The sequence below is a fragment of the Marmota marmota genome, unplaced genomic scaffold, assembly GCF_001458135.2.
Source record: "Marmota marmota marmota unplaced genomic scaffold, marMar, whole genome shotgun sequence".
Classification (NCBI taxonomy): Eukaryota; Metazoa; Chordata; class Mammalia; order Rodentia; family Sciuridae; genus Marmota; species Marmota marmota.
The window spans coordinates 83154408-83182194 of record NW_026000026.1 but is presented as its reverse complement, the minus strand read 5'-3'; the positions used below and the strand labels follow the sequence as shown (position 1 = coordinate 83182194).

General features: G+C 35.4%; 1 protein-coding gene across 2 annotated transcripts in view; it reads left to right on the top strand.

The window, feature by feature from the left end:
• Isoc1 (isochorismatase domain containing 1) overlaps positions 1–27787 on the top strand; it is an 88761-nt gene that overhangs the window by 16011 nt on the left and 44963 nt on the right. Inside the window, exon 5 of one of the 2 annotated variants that reach the window (XM_015486486.2) lies at positions 1566–4665. The exons of the other annotated variant lie outside the window; for it this stretch is intronic. Coding sequence (XP_015341972.1) covers positions 1566–1712 — 147 coding nt within the window. The 3' untranslated portion in view covers positions 1713–4665. Of the gene's footprint in view, positions 1–1565; positions 4666–27787 lie in introns of those variants that run through there. 2 annotated transcript variants of the gene reach the window in all.

Sequence of the window (27787 nt, the reverse complement as noted above, 5' to 3'; positions counted from 1 at the left end):
ATATATTTTTTTTTTTTTTTAGTCTGGGCAGCCACTCTGCACCCTGTTCTATACTGGCTGTTGAGAGCAGAGCTTGCTTTCTAAGTAGGTTATGGTTTATAGTCCTTTCTGTGTCCTTGGGGATAAAAAAAAGAGGAGTCTCTCAGTGGAAATGTTGGGTCTGTGGTTGCACAATTGTCTGAAGGAAGATTTGTATACTCCACAGGGATGTCCTGGCTCTGCCAGTGCTTCCTCCTTTACAGAGAGAGCCCCAGTTGGGTCTTTCCTCTGATTTGCCTAATGACTTCCTCTTCTGTGGTTCTTAAAGTGGATGCTTCCTGGGAAGGCAGTTTGCCTGCTTTTTTTCCAGGGTTTTTGATGATAAATCCATGCAGAGAATGAATCTCTGCAATGGAATCCTCCCTCTGTTCCTCTTTCTACCTTCTTCTCCCCTTATTTTCTGTTCTTTTGCCCTCTCTCCTTTTGCTCCCCTCTCCTCTCTGCTCCCTCTCCCTCTTCCCCTCCTCGAGATTTCTTTCCTAGTTATTACGATTGCAAGGGAACAGTTTGTCAAGGGCATTCTTTGACCTGTCAGGGAAACTTTATACAACCTTAAATTTTATACTCTTGTTTAGTGATTCTGAAATGTTTATGATGGCAGCAGAGGTGATGGCTCTTTTATCACCCCAGGGGATACATTCTTAAACCTCTCACGGGGCTCTTTTCTTCTTCTGCCAGTTATCTCAAGACAGGGCAGCTCTGACTTATGAGAAAAACTGTCAGATGTTTGGGGGCTGAAAAATTATGAACCCTCATTTTAATTCTTAATAGTAGTTTGCAATTACAGACTTTAGTTATATGAAATGGGATAGTTAGTTGGTAATGAAATATTTTAGACAGCAACAGTAATATCTGTAGCACAACCAGTGGAGCTTTCAAGTGTTACCCATCCTCTCTGCCATTTCTTTTTAAATAAATTGCTACCACATGCCAGGGATGCCAGACATAAGTACTAATACACATCATAATCTATTTTGTAATCTCATATTATTTGCACAGTGGGAATCTGGACAGAGGCACCTCTTTTTATCTCAATGCTAGAAATAAAAATTGAAGAGTTTAATGAATATAGGAGTAAAACAAAAATAGTTCTCATTTGATAGAGTGAACAAATGAATGAGAGATGAAGCAAAAATCTGCAAATAGTACTTAGGAAATAGCAGCAATGAAAGGTGTTCAGATAATCAATGATGAAGTTCCTCTTGCATTAACCTTTTATATGTTTTATAGCATTAGCCTCAATTACTCTCCTGTCCCTGCACCAAAAGGTTATAACAATGTCTACCTGTTTTCTTTTACTTAGTTTTAGTCCATGTTACTAATATTGAGAAGAATAACAATGAGTTTGTGGTATGGCTGGTTTTGAAAATTTTGCCCATCGCTGAATTTGCTGGTTTGGTCAAGGACCATGGTTGTAATAGAGGACACTAACTATTGTGTCCTGGCACACTTTTGCTGTTTTCAAAAGTGTTCATCGTCACACTGTCTTCTCAGTTGTGCTTATTGGTCTATCTTTTCTCTTAAAGCGCCTTGCTCGAACTGGGATCATAGTGACCACGAGTGAGGCTGTTCTGCTGCAGCTGGTCGCAGATAAAGACCATCCAAAATTCAAGGAAATCCAGAATCTCATTAAGGCGAGTGCTCCGGAGTCCGGTCTGCTGTCTAAAGTATAGGACATTTGAAGGACTGGTACCCTCCTCACCACCAGGTGAAGGATTGTAAGCCCAGACAAGCTCTTGTTTCTACTAAAATTAAAATGTTAAGTCAAAAATGGCTCCTTCTTTGTGGCTCTTAGTAACACGTAAGCGGCTAGACTACTTGGTACTGGCATTTAGTTACCAATGTCAAAGGCTTCAGGTGCTGCCCACCTTCTTTTTCCTTAATGTGCTTTTATTTATTAAAAAAAATACAATGGAGGTGCCTGTTTTGTCTATATTGTATACACTATTATACCTTTCAAAAGTGCACACTCTGGTGAAGTTTTCTTAAATTGTGCACTTTAGAGAAAAAAAAAATATGTATTGATGATGATTTGACTTTTATATTATTGTAAGATGTATGTTATAATGTTAAGGTGGATTCAGGGCTTTCACATTACAGGTCAATTGAAATAGGATTATTATACATGAATTTAAAAAGAGGACTCTGTTTCCCATTGTCCACTTCTCATAATGTTATTGAATTACTTATTGAGTGAGTTGCACTGATCTAACCAGACCAAATTATGTTGAATAATTATTTGTCTTTATTGATTGTACTGATTTTCTCATTCTGATCCCCACCACTAATTCTCTTTTCTTTTTTTTTTTTGATGAAATCTTTTATCAAGAAAGATTCATTGTGTCATTGCTTATTTTATTTCAATTTTGTAAACAGATGGAATGGTTTGCAATGCCATATCATTAATGGAGTATGTTTTTAACATCTCTTTAGTATGACTTTATCTGAATTGTCTTTTCAATCATCTTGAGTATACCTTTTAGTAGGGACAAACAAGATTTAGCAGAAAGTTAAAGGGTGGGTAAAAATGTAGCTTTAAAATATACATTTTCCATTTCATATTTTCTCTGCCTACCCTCCAAATGTGGTTAATGCAAAGGCATCAGTAGTGACTGGGAAGTACTAATTTTGCAGTCATTGTTACCCTTCAATAAATTTATTTTTATCAAATACTTATTTTAGTGTTTTAAAATTGTTTTTTTAACACTGTGTGAAATGTGGAACAGTGTTTTTATATTAAAGTAATTAAAGAAAATGTATTATGTGAATGAAATTATTTTGTCCCCCATAAGATGGCTCTGTGAGTACTAGTCCGTGGATTCTAATATTTATTCAAAGGTAATAAAACTTTGACATTTATAATCTTTCAGCTCATGGGCTTTTTAAAGGAAAATTCTTTGCAGGTGAGAGTAGATGGATTTTACTGAAGGACCTTTTCATTAAGAGCAGTAGAAAAAAATTTTTTCCCTTTTGTTCATGTTAACAAACAGCAGCTGAGCATTCTTTTTGTCAGTATGTTTAAGTATGTCTTCCAGATATTTGTGAGTCAGAAAAGAAGAATTAAAGATTTCTACATGTTTTAAAATAGCTTTTAATACTTTTTTCCTTTTTTAAAATTTTTTATTGGTTCTTTTTAGTTATACATAACATTAGGATTCATCCTGGCATAATTATAACAACATGGACTATAATTTGCTCTCATTCTGTTCCCAGTACTTTCTCTTTCCTCTCCCTCCTTCCTCACTGTTTCCTTCCCTGTACTTCTCCTGATCTTTCTGCTATTTACTTAGTTGTTTTCTTTTCTTTTTAAATTAGTGTCCTGTGGACATACACAATGGTGAGATTCACTGTGGAGTATTCATTTATGCACATAGGAAAGTTAGGTTTTTAATAAATTTAGTGCTTCTCAAACTTTAATTTCAATGCAGATTATCTGGGGGTCTTGTTAAAAGGCTGGCTTTGGCAATTTTTGCATCCCTCTCAAAACACACAAACAAACAAGCAAAAAAACCAACCCAAAAGCAAACAAACAAAAAACATGTCCAGCAATCTCCCACCAGGGTTAATTAGAAGGGACCACACTTGGAGTAGAAGGATTTAACCCATAAACAACTGTTTCCCCCATTGCTCCCAGGCCTATCACATCTCAACTGATAATACTTTGGTGGTGAAGCCTTCTCACAGCTGAAACCAATTCTGTAACCTGGCATAACTAGTTTCTTATGGCTGTTGTAACAAATTGCCACAAATTTTTTGTCTTAAAACAATAAACTGTTATCTTACAGTCTGTAGGTTAGAAGTTTAAAGTGGGTCCCTTTGGACAGAAATCAAGCATGGTGTTGCAAGGCTGTGTTATTTTCTGGAGCCTATGGGGAGGATCTGTTTCCTGCTATTCTCTGCTGCTGGAATCTGCTCACATATTTTGGTTTTTGCAGCCCTGTTCCTCCATCTTCCAAGACAACAAAGGAGGATCTGGTCCTTCTTAGTCTCATCTGTCACGCTCTTCTCCCCGTCTCCCTTCCTAGTTTAAGAGCTCATGTGATTTAAGGTCCACTGATCAGCAGCCTTATTCTATCTGTACCCTCAATTCAGTTTTGTCCTGTGAAACATAGGCTCCAGGGATTGGGATGTGGGCATCTTTGGAGGCTGTTTTGTAAGACACATTTGCCATGGAGTGATTTAGTATTTTATTTCGTTTTATCATTTGTCCTGTTTCCATCATTTCCATTTGAAGCAAGACCCTTGCATTATCTATATTTATCTAGAAACACTTTGTACCTCCTGAGTTTTAAAGATGTACTATGTGCTGGGCATAAAAAGATGCCCCTAAATACTTATCGTGTGACACAAAATCAGACATATCATAACCTTTCAGTAAATGTGAATTGAATTATGTCAAAAGTCCAAGAATGTTAATACAGTAAAGTTCAGAATAATTTAATTGTGAATTCTGCCTTCTCTCGTCTTTTTTTGTAGATAATGCCAAGAAGGTGACAAAGCTTTATTTTAAAGGAAAACTGAATTGATTTTAATATATTAGCCTTGAAATTGGAAGCATCTATGTAACTTTGTAGGATAATGAAATTCTTTTAATTGACAAATAAAGAACTGGAGAACATAAGTAAATCAGTAGTCTTGTGTGTTGAATTGCTAGGAGGCTGGGGGCAGGATCAAAAGGCCTCACTTATTGAAATGCTCAAACATCGTTGTAAATTTAATCTAAAATCAAAAGTGATAACTTATTCCAACCAGGACCAAACACCCTGTTATAGCTATTAAATTATTCAATTTCTCTATTTAGAATACTTTCCCTTTTAAAAAAGTTATTATTTGGTAAATATGACTTTATAGCTGTATAGAATTTGTAAAGAACATGGTTTCAAAGGCCCATTTCAACTTGGAAGGTCTAGAATGGCTTTATTTTATAAATGCAGCTAGTGGGACCCAGAGATAAATAACTCACCCAAAGATGCACAGAGAACTGAAGTTACTTATCTCCTTATCCTGGAGTTTCACATAATCATATTAGAAATTATCAGAAGAGGGAAGAGCAGTAAAGAAGAAGATACATTTTACAGTTTAACAGTATACTGTTTGATTAACAAAGCCACTGCAGTGTACTATGAGACTATACTGGTATGATCTTCAATCTAGTCTTTCTTCCTGGATGGTTTTCTCTATAGCAGTTTCCTACCTAATTTGGGGGAATGGCTGACAGAATTAAAAAGAGCCATCATTTTTATTATTAAATAACTGCAAATCAACTTTCCCTCTTCATTAACTTTATTAGTGTTCTTTAATTCTCCATGGAGCATTACTGTCACTAATCCTTGATTTAAAAAAAAAATCACGAGGGTGTATTTATAATAAGATATAGTAATTACTTCGATATGATTGAAATAAAATTTTAAAACACTTGAAATTGACTCTTAGAATTCTTATGTCTGTTGTTTTTCTTTATTTTTAAAAGCTGCTTCTTAGTTTTTTACTTGTGGCTGAATAGCAGACCCTCCTATCAGAAACTTTTATTTTTACAAGACAAGATACTTGAAATTTGCTGAGAATATATCTTCAATGCTCCCTATCCCACCCCCACCAAAGGTAACTGAGATAATGGGAATATTAGTTAGTTTCTGGCTACAATCATTTCACACTGCATATACATATCAAGAGACCACTGAATATATTCAGTTTTGTTAATTATATCCTAATAAAGCTGAAAAAATCAATATTGTATTTATAGGCTTTAAACTTTTTCAATTTGCAGTATATAAACAATCTACTAATTCCCATTGAAGAAATTATAATCCTGAATTTCTTACTGTGTGAAGCAATTCTGAAATGGCCCCCTGAGATTCCTACTTGGCTGGTGTACACGTGCCTTCTTTCAGATACACAATCCTGGGTACAGCTGTGGAGTGTTACTGTAAGTAGAATTTCAAAGCAGTTTCAGATAGGGAGACTACCCTGGTGGTTCTCATTTAATCAAGTGAGCTCTTAAAAGGGACTGGCCCTTCCTGGTATGAGACAGCCAATGTGCGAAATCATTTGTTACTGACTTTGAAGATGGAGGGAGGCCACATAGCAAAAGAGGTGGGTGCCTGCCTCTGATCTGAAAGCTGCCCCCTGCTCACAACCGCAAGGAAATAAGGCTCCATGTCCTCCTGCAGTCACAAGAACATTATTTAGCAATCAACCTGAAGGAGCTTGAGATTCTTGTCAGCCTACAGAAAGGATAACTTGATTCCCATCTTGTAAGACCTGAGCAAAGAATCCAGGCATGCTGTCTCAGCTACAGAACTGTAAGTTTATATGTTTTATGTTTTAAGCTGATAAGTCTGTGGTAACTTGCTAAACAATAACAAAACTAATACTCTCAAGTTCTCTGTTGGCTTTCTTTGGTGGTTGTTAACTTAGCAGTCATGTCTGCTTAGAGTGTTTTATTAAACAAGTAACTTCGGGTGTCTATTAGGCTTCAAGGTTTATAATAAAATGAACTTTTTAATTTCCCCCCATAAAATAAAAGCATTGTTTTGGAAGTCGGATAGTCCTTGCTGGAGAGCTGGGCATGTCCATTTATGTTTTTAAATTTTAATAGCATAATAGGAACATGTTGTCTAAACCACCAACCAAGCAGGGTAGAACTGTATTCAAAGAAGTCATTTTCTACTCCTTCCACTCTCTGCTCTTACAGTTCTTTCTTGAAAGAAAAATACTATTAGGTTTCTTTATTTTTTTACTCTTTGTACTGTTGCTTCCACAACTGTGAATAATAAGCATATGTAAGTCTTCATTTAAAGTTTTAATTATGACTATTCTCTGTGGAAGATGATTTTAGCTTAGTGGCGTTACATACTGTTTCTATATTGCTTGGTCCTCTACCATAGTTAGTCATATTTTCCATTCTGTTTTTGTTTCCTGGCAGAATCTGTCCTTGTTCTGTATATCTTTGTCAAGGATCATTCCTTTGCCTAACAGATGCTCACTGAGGTCTGTCTAAAGCTTCGGGTCCCAAACTGTACTCCTCGTTGCTGTCTTCCAGGCTTGGGCCCCATTCTCCTTTACTTTTGAAGCCCTGGGTTCAGAGGGTCAGAGAAATGTCAAAACAGGTGACACGTGGCTCCAGGACAAGAAAGAGCCGGCAACACCTCCTCCCTTAAAGAGGAGTAATTGGCATCTCAGATGTGTATAATTGTGCTTCCCTCTCTAACTTTGCAGTTTTACTTATGTGGAAAACACAGCTCAACATCATTTCAGAATTTTTTCAGCTTTTGGTGGAAGTGCTCATTAATTGGAGACTTATTTGCTGACTGAGCCGGCTGGCTTTTTCCAGACTGAAGCCTCCATGGGTTTCTGGTTACAGACCTTGTCAGTGCTTAACTGCTGTGCCCTCTGGGGCTCCCAGTTTCATACCTACAGAGCTGTCTGCCCCCCCCTTTTTTTTTTTACTTAACAACAAAACCTTTCAAGAACTAGCCTTTTCTTGGCCATGTTCAAACTTAAGAACTTGGAAGCCTTGGAATTGTCTCTTAAACCAACCAGGAGCTCCAGGAGGCAGGAATGGGCATGGAGAAGGTATGGTGTGCAGCAAAGGGGTCTCTGAGGTCTCTGTCTCTGCCAGGTGATCTTTCCCAGGGACCCTAATGAGAATTGAGACACTGAATCTTCTCTGAGTCTCCCCTAATGTTTTGGGTATTTCCTCTTGCTCTGTCCCTAAGTGTTGATTAAAAACCATCAAGGCCCAGTGACTCCCGAGAGAGGCAGGAGGATCTCAAGTTCAAAGCCAGTCTCTGCAAAAGCAAAGCAAAGCACTAAGCAACTCAGTAAGATCCTGTCTCTAAATAAAATACAAAATAGTGCTGGGGATGTGGTTCAGTGGTTGAGTACCCCTGAGTTCAATCCCCAGTACTCAAAAACAAAACAAAAACTTATCAAGCTCAATAAGAGAAATAAAACCAGTAGTGCCCCCATATATTTGGCTTATATATGTATACATATGTATATAGTTGTATATGTATATATATATACATACACCTACATACATACACTTGAGATTCACTCTAAGAAGTTGGTTTATCTAAATTCAAGTTTTGGGGGCTGGCTAGATAAGCCTGAATTTGTAGGACAGGTCATCAGGAAGGGCAGACTAGAACTCTGGTAGGAGTTGAGACTTCCATAGTAGAAGATTCTTCTATGCAACCTTAGTTCTGCTTTTAAGACTTTCCAACTTGTGAAATAAGACGCACCCAGATTAACAAAGATAATTGCTGTTACTTAAAATCAACTGGTTATGAACTTTAGTCACATTGACAAGATACCTTTGTAATAATATAGTGTTTGAAGGGCTGGAGATTTAGAGCCTAGCTGAACTGACAGATAAAGCTGACCGTCAAAGGAATTTCTCAATAGCAATCTCTTCCTGAGAGATTGTTTTAGACTATGTGGGATGTTATAACAAAATACCATGAGCTCGGTGGCTTATAATCAACAGAACAACAGAAAGAAGTTTATTTCTCAAAGGTCTGGAGGCCGAGAAATTCCAGATCAAGATACCCGCAGATTTCAGTGTCTAGTGGGGGCTTTATTCCCCTCCCCACTTGATTTATTAAATTTATACTCATGCATTCTTACTTCATTCCCTGATGAGCAGACATTTACAATTATCTTAAGACTATATCTATCATGTTATTCATGGAATCACAGACATTAAGTTAAGTAAAGCCAAGCTGACTGGCTCATGAGTACAGTGACATTGTTATTTTGATGCTTTTGTTATGATCATTCTGTAACAATGAAGAAAAATAGGGAGGAATCAAGAAGCAGAATGCTACCAGGAGAATAAAATCAGTCTCTTACATCTTAATTAGCTACTGATGTGCTTCCAGAAGTCCAGAGAGGGGAAAAATATATGTCCTGTATTCTATTGTGTTAATAATATAGTATTGTTCATTGTATGGTTGGCTTTTTGTATTTTTTATTGCAGAAAATAGTCAACTTGGAGCACACCTGTCATATCTGAAGCTTCATTTCTTGATATAATTGTTAGTTGCACAGTATATTTTACTGCTCACCACTAAAAGTCACTTGGCTTCAGATGTGTTCATTGTTCTCGCAGCTGCTTCCTTGTTATATTGTTCCTCCCATTTTAGACAGTAAATGCAAGAAATGAGAGGTGATGTGTCTCAGAACCCATAGTTAATACACAAGTGCTCATTATTAATGTATATTGAATACATGCTGCTTCAAATTGGGCTTTTGGAAAATGCACATTGCACTTTAAAATAGCCTGTTTGGCAGCCCCAATGAAAAATATGGTAGGCTTTATAAATTGAAAAGTTGGAAATATTAATACCTTTACAAAAAATGCAGACCTTGAAAAAATAACATGAGGTATTTGAAGAATGAAAGTATAAATTTTTAGTCACTAGTCAAATTTTTAGCATCTCTTTGCATTTTTTATATGACAATAAATGCTTTATCCTTTTAGAGAATTTGGCTAAAGTTAAAAACCTTGTATACTATGATATCAGTTTTGGTTCAGCATTTCATTTCCGTAGGTAGACAACATGGTTTAAATAAAACATGGTATAGCACATGTGTGTATATATTGATATGTACACATATAAATATGTATATACCAAACTTTACCTTCAAATAAAAATGGTTGGGGTTATTGAAGGGAGTCGGCAGGGAAGAGAAGAAAAATATTTTTTCCCCTCTTTTATGCTGTAGAAGGGACCGGTACTTAGTTGTGTGATGTGCTTTATAATTTGGAAGCACTCTTGAAGTAGCAGACCTGGCTTCATTCTTAGTAGTTTTGATACTTGGGGAAATTTCTACAAGATGAAGAAATTAAATTGCATTATGTCTAAGATCCAGTGTACTTCTAATTTCTTTGCATCAAAATTTATTAACTGGATGAAATTTGTTTATTGAGTGTCCATCGTATTAGGAAATATTCGTGAGCTATATTTACTGTGTGCCAGGTACCTAAATGCTTTCTATCTTTTAACTTTATCACACTCATAATCCTATGATGAAACTGAAGAACAGGGTGAATAAGTAACTTGCCCAAGGTCATTCAGTTGGTTGAAAGGAGAGAAGCTAAGATTTTTAACTACAGATTTTAAGCTGGAATTTTAAAACTGTGCCTGTAAACATTAACACAGTACCTTGTTCCCTCCTGCCCTCCAGTGAAGTGGACACCCTGTCAGACTCCAGGCCAACCTTGGTGAACAAGTCAAGATGCAGGAAGCACTTAACCTGGAGCTCTTTAATCCCAGGTGTTTTCTTGCTATATTTAGACAGACCTTTCTGTAATATCAGATATGCTATAAATAGTTTGATATTTTCCCCACCCCAAGACTTATATTTTTGCATTAACTAATTTCTTTAGAAAACTTAATGAGAATTATACAAGTTCCACCAAATGCCAAGTTTTTTGCTTTTTAAAAGGTTTCTTTAAATATTCATTGAATTTCTTTAGATTTGCATTCAAATATGCAATTTTCTTATTTTTTTCAACTCACTCAACCTTTGTATTCAAATCTTCCAGTGATAAGTGGAAGCTTATCTATGAATACTTATTGACTTTGACAAATTGCTTTCTGCATATTTTATCTTATAAAATAGCTCAATACTTATCTAAAACTCAATTCTTTAACTCTTCTGAGTATCTGAATATATTAGCTTTAAGGTCAGTGAAATATAAATACTTCAATGACATGCTAATTTTGGTCAAAATCATTCATAAGAGTTTATTAGAATCCAAAGAAATGGGAACATATACTAAAGCTCTGCTTTTCTTCTCATGCTGAACAATTATAATTATAAACAAGTCAGCTTCTGTAATGATAAACTCCAAACATTTTCTCATTTTCAAGCTAAAAGGAGAGCATGTCAGGCCTAGGATGTGATTTTTTTTTTTTAAACCTTCTTATGAGCTAATAAAAAAGCCTGTTAACTGTGGATGCTTGCAGTAGGCATGAAGTTCCCGGATCAAAAACAAAGGACTGTTACCCGTGGCACTGCAAACAGCATGAGCCTCAGCATACTGGCAGGATTCCTCCTGCCCCCTAATCCCATGGGGTGATGGCCTTGCTTGCCAGGTGGATGCCAGGCATGCAGTGGACTCACTCTGAGCTCTTGTAGAGAGCAGGAAACGAGCCTGATCTTTGTCCAAAAGTCCAAGTACTGGAGTGACAGGATTTTCGTTATTGTTCTAGTTGTCTCTCTAGTAATGCTTGGTAGATGTCTCAGAGTTGTCTGTAGGCTTTCTGTGAGAAAATGAATGACTTCACGAGAAATATCTATCCTTTGAAAGTTAACTATTGATGTTAACTCTTAAAAGCCTTCATTTAAAAAAGACTTAAAGCTTGCCTAAGGCTAAAAATAGGGCCTCGGAGTTTTCACATAAACAACACAAACAATATGGCTGATTGTACTAAATGGATTCTTAGAAAATGAACCATTGTAATTGATTCAATTATTATTTCAATCAAGGATACCCTTTATAAATGTAACAAATATTTTAGGATATGCAAATACAAAATTCTAAATTCATTCATGAAGAATGCTACCTTATTTAATTTTGATAACCATAAAAAATCCACTGATTTAGATGAGGCATGAAGATGTTTACATTTTTAAAAGTATCTTTTTGGAAAGTTTGAACTACTCAGATATTTCAGATCAAGTATTTTTTTTAAATGCTTATTTTTTAGTTGTAGTACAACACAATACCTTTGTTTTATTTATTTATTTTTTTATGTGGTGCTGAGGATCGAACCCAGGGCTCTGCACACACTAGGCAAGTGCTCTATTGCTGAGCCTCAACCCCAGCTCCAGCTCAAGTATTTTAATATTTCTTTTTCATGAACCAATAAATGAAAGTTCATTGCTTGTTTTTTAGCATATTTTATAGACTTTCATTTTGATAGTGTAATTATTTCTGTTAAAATGTTTTCTAAATACTTTATTTAGGTCAGCTAGGTTGGTTGATCCTTTTTTGGGCAGATGGGGGTGGTTCTGGGGATTGAACTCAGGGGCACTCGACTACTGAGCCACATCCTCAGCCCTATTTTGTATTTTATTTAGAGACGGGGTCTCACTAAGTTTCTGAGCACCTCACTTTTGCTAAGGCTGGCTTTGAACTTGTGATCTTCCTGCCTCAGCCTCTGGACCTGCTGGGATTTCAGGCTTGCACTATGTGCCCCAGTTGGTTGATACTTTAAAAAATATATTTAGCAATTTCTGTTTACCTTTGAGAATATTTACTGTGTTGAAACACCTAATAGATACAAATCAAAGATGGTGGGGTAGGAAATGTATGAAATTATTTCAATCCACATTAAATGGCAAAATTCCAAAGTACAGGTCTAGGAAAAAAAATCAAGGCTGCTATTATTATTGATTAAAATTTTGGTTCTACACAAACCATTTTGGCTAGTTAGAATGTGGAAAATATATTTCATCTGTACAGGGATTTATTTATTTTAACAGCATCCAACAATACAAGATTTTCTGTCACTGATAAAACTATGGTGGCATAAATTTTGAAGGATTTTAGCATGTAAGAAATATAATGTAAGCAAACCTTAGCTACCAAGGGTTCTTTGGATTGAATATATATGGTTTCACTTGTTAATTTTCTCAGTACTGCTTTATTGATTACTTATATAGTGAAAACTTCTCTGCTGGGGACAGTCTAAGGAAGCCAGAGCTACTGCTTCTGATGGAATTCAGTCTCATGAGACAGATGAAGCCAAGGCCACATGGGGTGGTCAGTGCAAAGATGGCATATGAGATGCAACTAGGGAATGCCAGATGACAAATTTTCTCAATGAATTAGGGCTTTGTGTTAGTAAGCTTTTCCATTACTGTGACAAAATGCCTGAGGTAACAAAGAAGAAAAGTTTATTTTTGACTCATAGGTTTGGAGGTTTTAACTCATGGCCAGTTAAACCCATTACTGTTGAGTCTGTGGTGAAATATCATGTGATGGTAGGAATACATGGTGGAATAAAGTGCTCACTTCATGGCGAGGATAAAAAAGGAAAAGAAAGTGAAAGAGACAGAGGTCCCAAAATCCTTTTTGAGGATATACCCCCTGTGACTTAAGTAAGCTTTCCACTAGGCCCTTTGAAACTTCTTCAAGTTTCTACCAACTCCCATGCTGATGAACAAGGCTTCAACATGTGGGCCTTTGAGGGAACACTTCAGATCCAAACTAGCTTTTGAAGCCCAGCAATTTGTTATTTGGTTTTGGTTTATTATTTTCTGTTTAAAATATTTCTTATCTTTTTTTTTTTTAACAGAATAGGAAATATTACTCTGCATATAGTGTCTTGGAGAGTTTCACTTCATTTGGACAGCTGTTCCACCTGTGTGAGGCAGGCCCAGCTCCTACATGCAAGCAAAGGGTAGAGGTGCCAGATGAGCAGTAATAGCAGGTTAACGTTGGTTGAACATTTTACTGTAAGCCAGGCACTTGGACAAGTGCTTTCTGTATGGTATCTTATTCTCATAACCTGTTAGGTAGTTGCTTGTATTGTCCTAAAACACAAGCCAAGCACCTAGAGTACTGGCTGACGAATGGTAAATATGGAAACTGATTTGTGGGCCTCACTACTAGTTATGTGGCCTTGAATATTTCTGACTATCAGTCATGAAAGACAATTTGTTACTGCACATAACCATGGCAATGTATAAAAATTCTATTGAGAAGGCGAATAACTCACTTCATGTACAGTCGTTTTTAATTAAAGACAACTATGATGGGGAGTTGCTAGTCACGCCCAGGTGACCTGGAGTCAATGTGCAGTAGGCATTGCATAACCCATAGCTTTCAAATCCAATTGCCCAAGGGTAAAATAGGTAATATAAATAAATGAAGTGGAACAGATGGTATCTAGCATGGGGGAAAGTTCAAGTACCTTCTAAGAGGCAGGCCCTACTCAACTCCACAAGGGAAGTGCAGAACCCGTAGTGTCAGAGCTTTCACATCTTCTAGAGGAAATGAAAATCCTGAGGTGTTGATCTGTGATACTCTTCTAATTCTCATTCAGAGTTTACTGGATGGTCTTTGCGATTTTGGTCTATATAAGCCCCTGAGGCAGTGACCTCAAGTTTTTCTGCCATTAGAATCACCTGAAGAACTTTAGTGCTTCAAAATCCAGATCAGGTCCCATATGAATAAAATCAGTATTTCCATGGGTGGGACCTATATATAATTTGTCTATACTTACCTTTGTCAATACTAAGCCTCACCTTAGTATTACTGAGACAGAACTGACAGTTTAACAGAATCTCTAGGTGATTTCTATGCAGGTTAGTTTGAGGAGCTTTGCATTATAATTAACAAGTGACAATTGAAACCTCACTTTTAAGCCTTGGGACAATGATTCTTAATCTTGCTATATGTTCAAACCACCAGTGAGCTTAACATATGTAACCATGCCTAGGCCTATCCCAGGAGATTCTGAATTAATTGCTATGTGCTATGTCCTGGACATTAATGTTTAAAAAACTGTCCCAAAGGGAGTCTAATATGCTCTGAAGATGGAAAACAACAATTGCCTTAGTTTTTTCCCCACTCTTGTTCTTGAAGAACTTTTCATTACCCCACCAGTCTTTCCACCATGGAGTTATCTGATCATTACTTCATATTGAAAAATGTCCCTGGGAGAATTTTGCTTGTTGTTAAAACAATGTTAAATCTGGCCATAGATGTTTTCTGTTGATTCTAATTAACTCTTCAGCTACCATTCTTAAAGATGTACTTAAGAGTTAGTGTACCTATGAAACGGGATGGTTTTCATGATGTCTACATTACAAAATCATCTGGGGACTTTTCCATAAACTAAGGATGCCAGAAACGTGCACACTTAACATATGTTCAGAGATCAGCAGACAATTCTGATGAGGTGTAGGGCAGCGCCACTGCTCCAATCAGCCACTCCAAATCACTAGCCCAAACATGGATCCAAACTATGCTTTAGCAATGGCTCAATCAGATGTCTTACTTGGAGAAATTTAGACACTGCAATTATAAAATGGTATAAATTGGTTCTGTAATCCTCAGTCTGTTCATCTGTGGAAAAGGAGATCACACTTCTTGTGTTGCTCTTTGTGAGACTAATTCATGTAATGTTTATGAAGCAATTAGCACAGTGTCAGTTTTCAGTACTTAAAATATTCATCTGAGAGGGCAGATCTTTTTCTGACAGAATCAACATTCATTTCAAATGGTGTGTGTCAAAACCCTTGGCTCCCCTTTCTTCAACTATCAGCCAAATAAGCAGTTTTGTTTTGTTTTGCTTTTGTTTTAAATGGGGCACGTCTTTTAATCATATAAATGAGAATACTGACTTTCCTCTGAAGATGGCATGGCTTACAATCAAAGACTAGAAGTATCCTAATTATTGTGAAAATTAAGCTTTTGTTTTTTTTTCTTTTATTTCCCAGACAACTAAGCACTTCGGTTTATTTGGCTTTGAGAAACATGCTGGAAAGCTAATATTTGTGGATGAGCCTGAAGTCAGATGCCCTTAAGATTCAGACTAAGGCTCTTTTGTCAGAGTGGCCAACAAATCACACCTATTGCTGAAATTTAACAGGCTCATTTATCTGTGTCATGTTCTACTATGGTTTCAAATCTTTTTGTCATGGAAGAAGTAAAAAAGAAAAGCTATCTCTAGGGCACTTTGGAATAAATAGATAAAGCTAGTCCAGATGAGCCAATATGCTCCAATGTCTGGTTTTGCAGAAAGATCCATATTTCAGTATGAGTGTACCCCCACCTGTTTTTACTTTGTTTTCCCTTCTGTTTGTAGCACTGGGGATTAAACCCAGGGCCTCATGCATGCTAGGTAAGAAGTCTACCACCTCAGCCCTTTTTAAAATTTACTTTTAGTCAAGGTCTCACTAAATTGCTCAGGCTGGCCTTGAATTTGCTATCCTCCTGCTTCATACTCCCAAGTAGCTGGGATTACAGGCTTGAAACCATGCACAGGGAAGAGCACACTTCTAACACACAGCCTTTTCACAGAACACCATGTTAAAAGCTCTTTGGCGCCCCCTTTGGGCAGACTATGGGAATAAAACAATACGTATCATTCCCCAGCAGCTCAGCATTGGATTTTTAAAATTTAGAAAAGGCTGTAGCCTCTTTTTGTTTATTGTCATTGAAAATATTTATGGAGTACACTGTAATAATTTAATATTACTTTTATATATTGTTATTATCTTCAACATAAACCTTCATTTGCAGAAAAGTAAAATACATGCCCTTGTGGAGCTTATATTCTGGTAGTATAGTATCTCAGCTTGCATTTTATAAAAATGATATCCTAAAAACCATCTGGGAAAAAAAATGAAAGGCTTTCCTGCTACTGGTATTTTTTATAGTAGTTTGGGAATCTGTTTTAATAATTCTTATGAATTTCCTCCCCCCCAGATCTGTTCTTTTATTGCTTGTAGAAAGGTATATATATTTTGTAATAATAATCCTTAGATAGTGATATATACTGAGATTGTGAATGCTTAATTAGAAATCTAAAGATATTTTCCAGCAAAATGTAACCTTCAAAGTTATCTAAGCCAATTTTCTTTGCAGATAAGATGCTGAGATGTAGACTTAACCTTCTCAGAGAATGACCTGTTCACTTGGCTTCAATGTCTTATGAACCGGCTCCAACAAAGATTTTTGGAACTCCCTAAAGTTTTGAAGTGATGGAGCTGTAGGACTGTCAACTCAAATATAGAAAAGCTAAACCATGGGGCTGGGGTTGTGGCTCAGTTGGAGAGCACTTGCCTGGCACATGTGAGGCATTGGGTTCCATCCTCAGCACCACATAAAAATAAACAAATATATAAATAAAGGTATTCTGTCCATCTACAATTTAAATTTTTTTGAAGTTTATATGAGAACATTAAAAAAAAGCTGAACCAACATGAAAAATTAAGGACTCATTACTTATAAAAATGTGAATTTGTTGGTCAGAGAATCAACTACTTTGGAATTGACATGCCTCCCTTTTTTGACTAACATGAAACACGTGCTATTTAATATAAAGACCTGGGATTTTGGACTATTCATGTTATTTATGAATGTATAAATTTAATGAACATTTATATCCAGCATCTATTCTGTACTGTGAATACAGTGAAGTCTCAATAAGGAATGTACCATGTAGGGGAGAGGGACCCATAAGTACATGAGAAACTGCAGTATAATTCATTCCTCTGCCAAGGGTTTTGCTAAGCATACCTGTTGGTTACAGTGTTGCACACTAAGTTGATCTCTTTCTTTATTCCAAATTATCAGAAATCTGTCTAAAATTGGGGCTAATTTTTTCCTCCTTGGGTATGTCTGTCTTCAGTCATGTTTCTTTCTGAATATTCATTAATTGAACATCATCTTTTCATGTTTTCATCTTGTCGGATGAGTTCTGAAGTTGCAAAGTAATAAATAGGAATGGATCTCTCTTATGGTGCTTATTTAGTCTCCATGAAATTCTAATACATCCACAAATCCCAAAGTAAAATCTATAACAATTCCTAAAAATAATCAATAATGCCATATATAATAAACACTCAATTTCTCACACAAGCAACATAAATGAAATGAAACTAAATTGTTAGCTTCAGGTATCCTGAACTGTTATGATTTTTTAAATGAAATTGGAGACTGCATCAGTATATAGAATTCTAGGAAACAAATTTAATCAAATAAGACTGGGAAAAATATATTTTTTTTCTATCTAAATTCTGGGGTAGTTCTATCTTAGATTATTAACAACAATGATAAATCCTCATTATATATAACTTAGGAATGATATTCTGCAAGAACTCTGTAAATTTCATTTATTACAAGTTATTTTTCATGTATTTAAATATAAAAACTAAATATTCTTAGTTTAATGAATTGACAAAAATGATATTTTTATGTTGTAAAACATGTTCATTATATTAGTATTGCAGTATGGTTACTTCAAGCTAATTCATGTTTATATATGAATCATCTTGAAGTAATATATACATCTTTTTTGTGTGTGAGAATGCTTAAAATGTACTCTTAGCAAATTTCAAATATATAACATTTTATAAACTGTAGTCAACATGTTGCTCAATGGATCATCTCCTGATTTTATTCCTACTGTACACCTGGAATTTTGTATCCCTTGACTAACATCTACCCAGTACCCCAGCTCCCCAGCCCTCTCATCCCAGGGTAACCAGCATTATACTCTTTGCTATTATAAATGAATTTTTGGCTTTCACGTATAAGTGAGAACATGCAGTGTTTGTCTCTCTGTGCTCAGTTTATTTAACATAATTGTCCCCCAGGTTTATCCGTGTCATCCCAAAGACAAGTTTCCTTCGTATTTTGAGACTGAATGAGTGTTCCATTGTATATTGTGCCACATCTTTCTTCATTCTCCATTTGATGAATACTTGTTGACTGCATGTATTGGCTTTTGTATGTAGTGCTTCAATAAACACAGGAGTGCAGATGTCTGTTCGGTAGATAATCTCCTTTCCTTTGAATGTATACTTAGTAGTGGGATTACTGAATTAGATGGTGGTTCTGTTTTTAATTTTTTGAGGAACCTCCATACTGTTTTCTGTAATGATTGATTAATTACATAATAGTAAGTGTTCCCTTTTTCCCACATGTTCACCAACTCATCTTTTTGATAACAGCCATTTCAAGTGGGAGGAAATATCTCATTGTGACTTAAAATTTGCATTTCCATCATGATTGGTGATGTTGAATTTTTTTTTTTTATATACCTGTTGGCCATTTGTATGTCCTCTTTTCAAAAGTGTCTGTTTTGGTCTTTTGCCCATTCTTTAATGGAGTTGTTTTCTTTCGTGCTATTAAGTTGCTTAAGTTCCCTGTGGACTTATATAGTTTGGATTTTATCAGATGTATAAATCGGCAAGTATCTTCACCCATTCTGTAGATTTTCTCTTTACTCAGCTGGTTATTTTTCTGTCCCATTTTAGAAGACTTTTAGTTTGTGATCTCATTTTTCCACTTTTGCTTATGTTCCCTGTACTTTGGTGGGGGGAGTGGGCGGTGGTCATGTTGAAAATATTCAGACCAAATGTCATGGAGTTCTTACCACATGTTTTCTTCATGCTTTAAAGTTTCAGGTCTTTAAATATTTTACTTAAAGTTGATTTTTTTTGTACATAGTGAAAAATGGGCTCTTCATATCATTCTTTGTCCTATGAATGTCCAGGTTTTTCTAACACCGTTTATTGAAGATATTGTTCCCTCTTCACTATCCTAAATTGGTTCTGGTTTCTATCTAGGTCATTTAAAAAAGCCTAAGGGGCCAATTCTTCTTGTCCCTTAAAAATAAATAATAAATGAATTCAGTTGCACTCTCATGATGGCTGATTTTATTGTCAGCTCTACAATGAGGACAGACAGGAGTGAGCTGGTAAGTTCAGGAACATCCAAGCTTTTATCGATAGCCTTTAACTGTTGTGTTTGTACTCTCTCAAGGGACCACACTCAGAAGTTAGTTGACAGTGTAGAATAGGCTTAGACTTAAAGTTCACTCACAACTGGGAGAAGGACAGAGTGGGAGATTGAGAATATAGGTCAACACGGCAGATTTGAAAGGCGGCCACTAAGACTAGAAAGTGATCATTTTTTAAAGCTTATCCAATCTTCAGGAGGGGAAAATGATAATAAAATATTAGACATTAAAAGGACACATTGTAAAAAATTATTCAAGATCTTCATGTTTATTTCTTGCATTTCTCTTATCAAATATACGAACACTAAATCATCAGTTATATTTAATTGTTGGTAAATTTCTCATAAGTTTGATGCTATTGCAGTTTTATCCATTTATAATTTAATGCAATAAAGGCAGATGATCAAATAATCTCAGAATTCATACATGTTCACCCAGGCTCTTATTTAAAGTAATGATCTCCTAAATGCAATGTATAGATATGCACCTCTGATATTTAGCTTATATCAGTAGAACATAAATTAAAACACTAAGAAATGCAGACATAAATTATATAAAATCTTAAAATGAACAAAAACCCCATAATACTAAAAGCAAAGATCCACTGGGGACAATTCTGCAATATTTAAATTAAAAATATATTTTTACATAAAACATTACCAATTAATTTTTTAAATGCCAGCTTTGTTTTTTTTTTGTATTAGAAATATGAGAAATAGGAAATCACCTGGCATTTAACAAAAAATACAAAAGACAATAGCATCAAAAAATGTTCAGTTACATTATCCATCATAAAAGCAAATAAAAATAGGAAACTACCACTCTTCACAGTACTTGCAAAAGCAAATAACCTATATAATATTGATATATCAGTTGGTATAAGCTTTCTGTAATTCAGTTGGAAATTAAAGACCATTGAGAGTTGTTTAAGTTCTAGTATAACAATCTGGTTTAAGGCTGGAAATATCTAAGTATTTATATAAATTGGTGTTTGCTGTTTGTGAGGAAAATACATGGGTTAATGTAAATGGTTGAAAGGAGTTTCCTAAAAATATATTATCACTTTTCAGTTACATTATACAAGTATGTACTGAATGGTCAAGCTATGTACCAGGAGCTAGTCAAGGTGCAGGGGCTGTAACAGTGCCTACAACAACAATTCTTGATAGAGCTTTTGATTAACTGATATTTAATGCCTTTCATCTTAACCCATGAGCTTCTAAATATTTTACAAATCTCTGCGGTGATGTATTTTCTTACACTGTTAGAAATTCAGGTTATTTAATTATCATAGAAGGATAGTTATTTGTTTAGTCTAAATATCTATTAGATCAGACTGAAATATGTTGGCTAAACAAACCATTTTCTGCTGTGATCCTCAAAGGTTTTTAAATAAATATTGAATTAGACTGCAAAGGCCTACCAGTATACAAACATAAGACTCTATATTTTTCTGTTTACTAATATTATCTTGTTCAACTAATATTAGGTTTTTGATAAAGCATACTTTTATCAAATTTCTTTTGACAATGAAATATTTTGACAATAAGAAAATATTTCTAGAAGAGTTCTAGAAATATTTTCCTTATCACTAATACCCCAGAAAATAATAATTTCCCTCAGCTATACCTGACATTTTTACTTTTCTAACTTATAGTTGACACATAATATTTATACATATTTATGGGGTATAATATAATAATGTATATAGTGTGTAATGATCAAATCAGGGTAATTAGCATTTTAATTTCTTCAACCATTATAATTTCTATGTGTTGAGAACCTTCATACCCTTATTTTCTAGTTAGTTTATAATATAAGCTGTTGTAGATGTAGTTTCTGTGCTGTGCTATAGAACCCCAGAACTAATTCCTCCTATAGAATCATATTTTGTCACTTGTTATCTAATGTCTCTCTATCCCTCTTCTACCTCCTCTTCTCTGCTTCTGGTAACCACTGTTCTACTCCCTGCTTCTAGTGAGATCAACTTGTTTAACTTCCACATGAGCAGGATCATTCTTTTGTCTTTCTGTCCCTAGCTTATTTAACTTAATTGTCATCCTGTCATCTATGTCAGCATTTATTTATTCTTTGATTGCTGAATAAATATTCCATTGTGTGTGTATATAGCATATTTTCTGTATTCATCCTTTGATGAACATTTTGGTTAATCCCATATGTTGGCTATAGTGAATAGTGCTGCAGTAAACTTGGGAGCACAGTTACCTCTTTCTTTCCTTCGGATACATCCCCAGTAGTAGAATTGCTGGATCATGTGGTAGTTAAGAGCCCTCCATACTGTTCTATATAATAGATATACTAATTTATATTCCCTTCAACAGTGCATGAAAGTTCCCTTTTCTCTATATACTCAGTATCATTTTTAAAAATAATAGCCATTTTAACCAGGTTGATTTCCATCTCCCTGACAGCTAGTGACATTGAACATCTTTCAATACTCCTTGTCCATTCGTGTGTCTCCTTTTGAAAAAAAATCTGTTCAAATCATTTACCCATTTTTACATTTGTTTTTTGTTGCCGACTTGTTGGAGTTCTTTAATATATTCAGTATATTAATCCCTTGTTGGATATTAGTTTGCAAATATTTTCTCTCATTTCTGAAGACTGGCTCTTCGTTCTGTTGATTGCTTTCTTGGCTGTGCAAAATCTTCATGGTTTGATACAATCCCATTTGTCTATCTTTTAAATTAAATTCTAATTTGTTATACATGATGGCAGAATGCAATTCATTTCATATTATACTATAGAGCCATTTGTCTATCTTTACTTTTATTGCCAACACTTTGGGAAGCTTTTCCAAAAAATATTTTGGCCTCTAAATGTCTTAGTGTTTCCCTTATGTTTTCTCTAGTTGTTCTATAGTTTCAATTCTTAACATTTAGGTATTTATAAAAATCAACTCAATTATATCAACAGGAGTTGATTTTTTTTATACATCGTGAGAATATTCTAGTCTCACATATATATAAGTTTTCCCATCACCATTTGTTGAAGAGGTGGTTCTTTAATGTATATTCTTGGCAAGTTTGTTAAAAAGAATTTGCTGTTAAGTACTTGAATTAATTCATCGCACTTGTCTAAGTGTTGATTTTTTTTATGCCAATACTACACTATTTGGGCTACTATAGTTTTTAAAGTCAGTAATGCACTTTACTGTGATGCATCCAGCTTTATTCTTCTTGCTCAGAATGTCATTGGATATTCAATGTCTTTTGTACTTCCACATGAATTTTAGGATTGTTATTTTTTCTGTTTCTGTAAATGTCATTGGTATTTTGATGGGAATTGCATTGAATGTATACATATTTTGGGTAGCAATGACATTTTAACAATAAGAAATTTTCCAATACATAAACATAGACTGTCTTCGCATTAGCCAATGTTTTATAATTTTTATCATAGAGCTCTTATACTTCCTTAGTTAAATGTATTCCTAAATATATTAGGGTTTTTTTGTAGCTCTTATGAATGTGATTTTTATCATTGTATAAATTGCTAATTTTTATGCTTACTTTTGTATTCTATAACATTACTGAAGTTGTATATTATAACAATTTATTTTTCTTGTACAGCATTTAGTTTTTTTCTATATATATTTTATTGTAGCCTCTGCAAAAAGGGATAATTTGGTTTTCCTCTTTGGATGGGGTGGGTGTGTGTGTGTGTGTGTGTGTGTGTGTGTGTGTTTTATCTTGACTACTTTTTCTGGCTGATTCACAATACTACGTTGAATAATATAGTATTTAAAATTGGATATATTGATTTTAAGTTTTTTGAATTTTATATATTCTAGGTGCTAGTCCTCTGTCAGAAGAGTAACTAGTAGATTTTCTCCTATTCAAATAGCCCAATTAATAAATGGGCAAATGAATTAAACAGACACTTCTCAAAAGAAGAAATGCAAATGGCCAACAAATATATGAAAACAATGTTTAATATCATTAGCAATTAGGGAATTGCAAATCAAAACTACACTGAGATTTGACCTCACACCAGTCAGAATGATAGTCAAGAATACAAATTATATTGTGTGCATGCTACAGAGGATGTGAAGAAAAGGGAACACTTTTACACTTTTGGATTATAAAAAGTGTAAAAAAAGTGTACGACCTTTATGGAAATCAGTATGGTTGTTCTTCAAAACAGTAGGCAGGCAACCACCATATGACTCAGCTTACCACTTTTTGGTATTTATCCTGAAGAATTAGTCATCATACCATAGTGATAAATGCATACCGATGTTTATAACAGCACAATTCATGACAGCCCAACTATGGAACCAGCCTAGGTATCCATCAATGGATGAATGCATAAAGAATATGTGATAACTCTCTCTCTCTCTCTGTCTCTCTCACACACACACACACTCACACACACACACACACACACTCACACACACACACTCACACACTCTCACACACACACACTCACACACAATGGAGTTTCACTTAATCATAAAGAAAAAAATGAAATCATGGTATTTGCAGCAAAATAGATGGAACTTGAGACCATTATGTTAAGTGAAATAAGCCGAACTCAGAAGTTCAAGGGTCATATGTGGAAGCTAGAGAGGAAAAATGAAAGGAAAAGTGCAGAGGAAAGGGATCTCGTGAAAGTCAAAGGGAGGTCAGTAGAGAAAAGGGACCTGGGGTGCCAGGTAGAGAGGAAGGGGAAAAGTTCTGGGGAGGGATATTGGCCAAATTATATTGTGTGCATGTACATATCTGTAACAAGAAATCACATCATTATGTAAAACTCTATTGCACCAATAAAAAATGTTGAAAGATAAAAAAAAATTTAAAAATTTTTAAAAATCGGTGTTTTCCAAAATGGGGATTATACGTTCTTAATACGTTCTCCATGGTCTTTTTAAAATTTCATTTTGAGACAGGGTCTCACTAATTTGCCTTGGCTGATCTCAAACTTGTGATCCTCCTGGCTCAGCCTCCTGAGTAGCAGGGATTATAGGTATGGTGCCTGACAAGTCTCTATTTTTTATCAAGTTGTTCCAAATGATTCTGATAGTAGTAGCAACATTTTAGGAAACACTGAGAGTAAGCATCTCTGGGTTCTACAGCCTATAATCTAGGAAGATTTGAGAAATAAAATTATCTTCCAATTAATCTCCAAGGAAACATTTTCCTTTAGCTTTAGCTTTTGATACATATCACATTTCTTTAGTAGGTTTCTAAATTATCCATACAATTATATTTGGAGCATTTCTTCCAGTTCCATTTGCAATGCTTTAGAAACCTACTGGCTCTCCTTAGCTGAGTCAGATTCAAATGGATTGAAAATGACTAAATCATGTTTAGTGGTTTTCTTTGTTCTAGTTTATTATTTGTTTCTCAAATTCATGTGAACTGTGCTCAAGGGGGGAAATCTGTTAACAGATTTCTGTATGCCATGTTTGACAAATACAAACTTGAGGACCGATGCCTTATTTTCTGAAAGTATTTGCCAATTGAAATCTTCACTGCAAAAGATAATTTTGGAGATTTTCAATTAGCAAAACAAAATTTCCTTGCATTCACCATTAAAAACATGAAAATTTAAAAATTCTCAGTTTAGGAACCTCAAATATAATTGCAAATTTCTGTGGATCCTGAGATACAAGTTTAAGGTAGATTTTAATTCAACTTAAATGGTGATAGTTCAGGAGTGTTCATGACCTAACCTTCTATAAAATGATGAAATATTTTTACCTTTGCTCTGTTTCCTTTAAAACTTAAAGCTAATAACTCAGCTATTAAAATTAAGTTTAAATATTTTTAAATATTTAAACTTAAAGCTACTTCTATTTGCAGTTAAATAGATTAACTTTTTTCTGAGTGGTTTCCATATTATAGTTTTGCTATAGTCAGAGGGGATTTCACAAAACATTCACGCGGGGCTAAGAGATTTTCTCTGAAATTAAGCTCTTAATCCTGTTCTTTTCCTTATGAAACAAACACTAAATTTTATATTCCTTAATATTTTTATAATTTGAAAGTAATAGAAATCCATCATAATCATAAACACTAAAATGTGTTTGAATACATACATTATTTTTATTTTCCATTTAGTTTCTAAAAAAAACACATTAAACATTAATGTGTTTATATGGCTAGATATGTGTGTGTGTGTACGTGTGTGTGTGTGTGTGTGTATAATTATTCCCCCCACATTTCTTGTAAGCTATGCAACTTGGAGATTATTTTTAAACACTCTTGTATGGACTATTTAAATTGTGAAAGAATGGTGTTCTTTGTATTGCTCATGGAGACATAGGATAGTAGAGATAGTTACCATGTTGAAATATGCTGGGACACAAAAACAAGGAAGCAGCTGTGTTAGTTAAACACCAGAGATTTGGTTTGTAAACATCAGATACCATTGGACTTTGATTTTTTTCTTTTTAAAGACCTAAGCTAGTTTTGCATTTCTATTTTGGAAGTTTTTATTGACAAGTGAGCAATAGAATAGATAAATCACCTTTAGTAAATTTAAAAGTAATTGTTTTTAATTCAGAATTGAACATATTGTGTGGGAGACCAACCTAGCACGTGACTTGAATTAACTACCCTGTTGGGCGATATGGCGTCAGGCACCCATGCTGCTAGACTGCCCCGCTCTTCTAGGGTTCAAGTGACTGACTTTGTGTCTGGGCATGTCCTCCTACATCCCCAGGGGTGGAGCTATGCTCACCTGTTCCTTTGTAATATAACCCTCTGCCACGCGACCACGAAGCATAGAAATTAACTAGTGAGTTTTAAAATTAAAGAGACATATTCTCATTACCTTTAATGCCCAGCTCCGGAGATGGCTTCTCCTAGCTCCCACCTCCAGCCGAGGTTAACACAAGAGGTTAACACAAGAGGCTAGTGAGAGAGAGAAAGAGAGAGAGAGAGAGAGAGAGAACACACCAGGGAGTGAGCTTTTATTGGGGAACCAAAAATTCAAGGGAAAATCCCATCCAATGAAGGTCGAGTGGGGCAGCATTCCAAGGTCAGGGTCAGTGATTGGTCTTTGGGTCAGTGGCCAGGCACACCTCCACACGGACAAGCCCTCGCACCTGGGACAGGGTGGGGAAGGCTCTGACACAGTTGTCTAAGCACCTCTCACCCAGCCAGGGAGGTAACTCAAATCACATGCGAGAATGGCTTCCCACATAACCCCCTGCCCCGTTTAGGATAGAATCTCCATGGAAGTGCCTTGTGTGTGTCCCCTTTTCTTACTGTGCCCTTGAGTGTGGCCTACCCAGATGTCAGTCAGCCTGCTGACAGTAGACATCATGAAGATAGACTTAGCCCCTGAAACCTGACCCCTTGCCTCATTTGAATAGCTTCTCCTCAATAAAAGCAGCCAGCAAGTGTTCTCTCTCTTTTTCTGTGGACCCTTAAGGTCAGAGGAGCCATCACAGTGACCCCAAACAAAAAGGTATTTGTGTCTCTTGTGTGGTTATTTTGTGCAGCCCAGTTAGCCCAGTTTACCTGGACTGACCCCTGAGCCTTTTAGTTGCAAGAACAGAAACCTGTCAATTGGCGCCCAACGTGGGGTGAAAAGTCTGAGTCTTTAAGCCGCCGGGACAAAAGCGACAAATGTTGGCTCCTAAGGAGACTTCGATTTAAATATTAAAGTTTAGTGAGTTTGAATTTCTCTCCAGAAGTTAAGCATGCTTTGGATTGCAGAGTGTTAAGGGCAAAATTGTAGAAAGTAAATGAATTAGAAGGAAAATCTGTGACGTTAAAATTTTTAATATTGGGGTGTAATTCTAGAGACTCTAAATATAAAGAGTCATTAAGATGATTAATGGGCTGTGTTGTTGAGTTGAGTCCTCTTCATGGAAAGAGTATTTTTATGGGATTTTTTGAATTGTTTTTGTAGATTTTTTGGGCTTTATGTTATAGAAGTTTGTGCTAGGAGAGTGGGAAAAAAAGGGGGAGAAAATGTTGTGATGTTTACTTGGAGAGAAACAAATTTCAATTTTCTTCTTTTGTGAATATTCAAAAAGTTTATACTGACCTCTTTGCTACATGATTGTCATATGAATCAGAATGGCTGTAACTCAGCCGCTGGGGACAAAAGACTTTAGCTGCTGCTCACTGCGCTATGGGGTCCTAGCCCCTGCGGCCAACAGTGCTTTTAACTCTTAAATGACTTGACCTGAATGCCAAACACAGACTAGCTTAAGATCTGATGGTAACCCTGGCAACTGCCTCTAAAAAAAAAAAAAAAAAAAAAAAAAATTT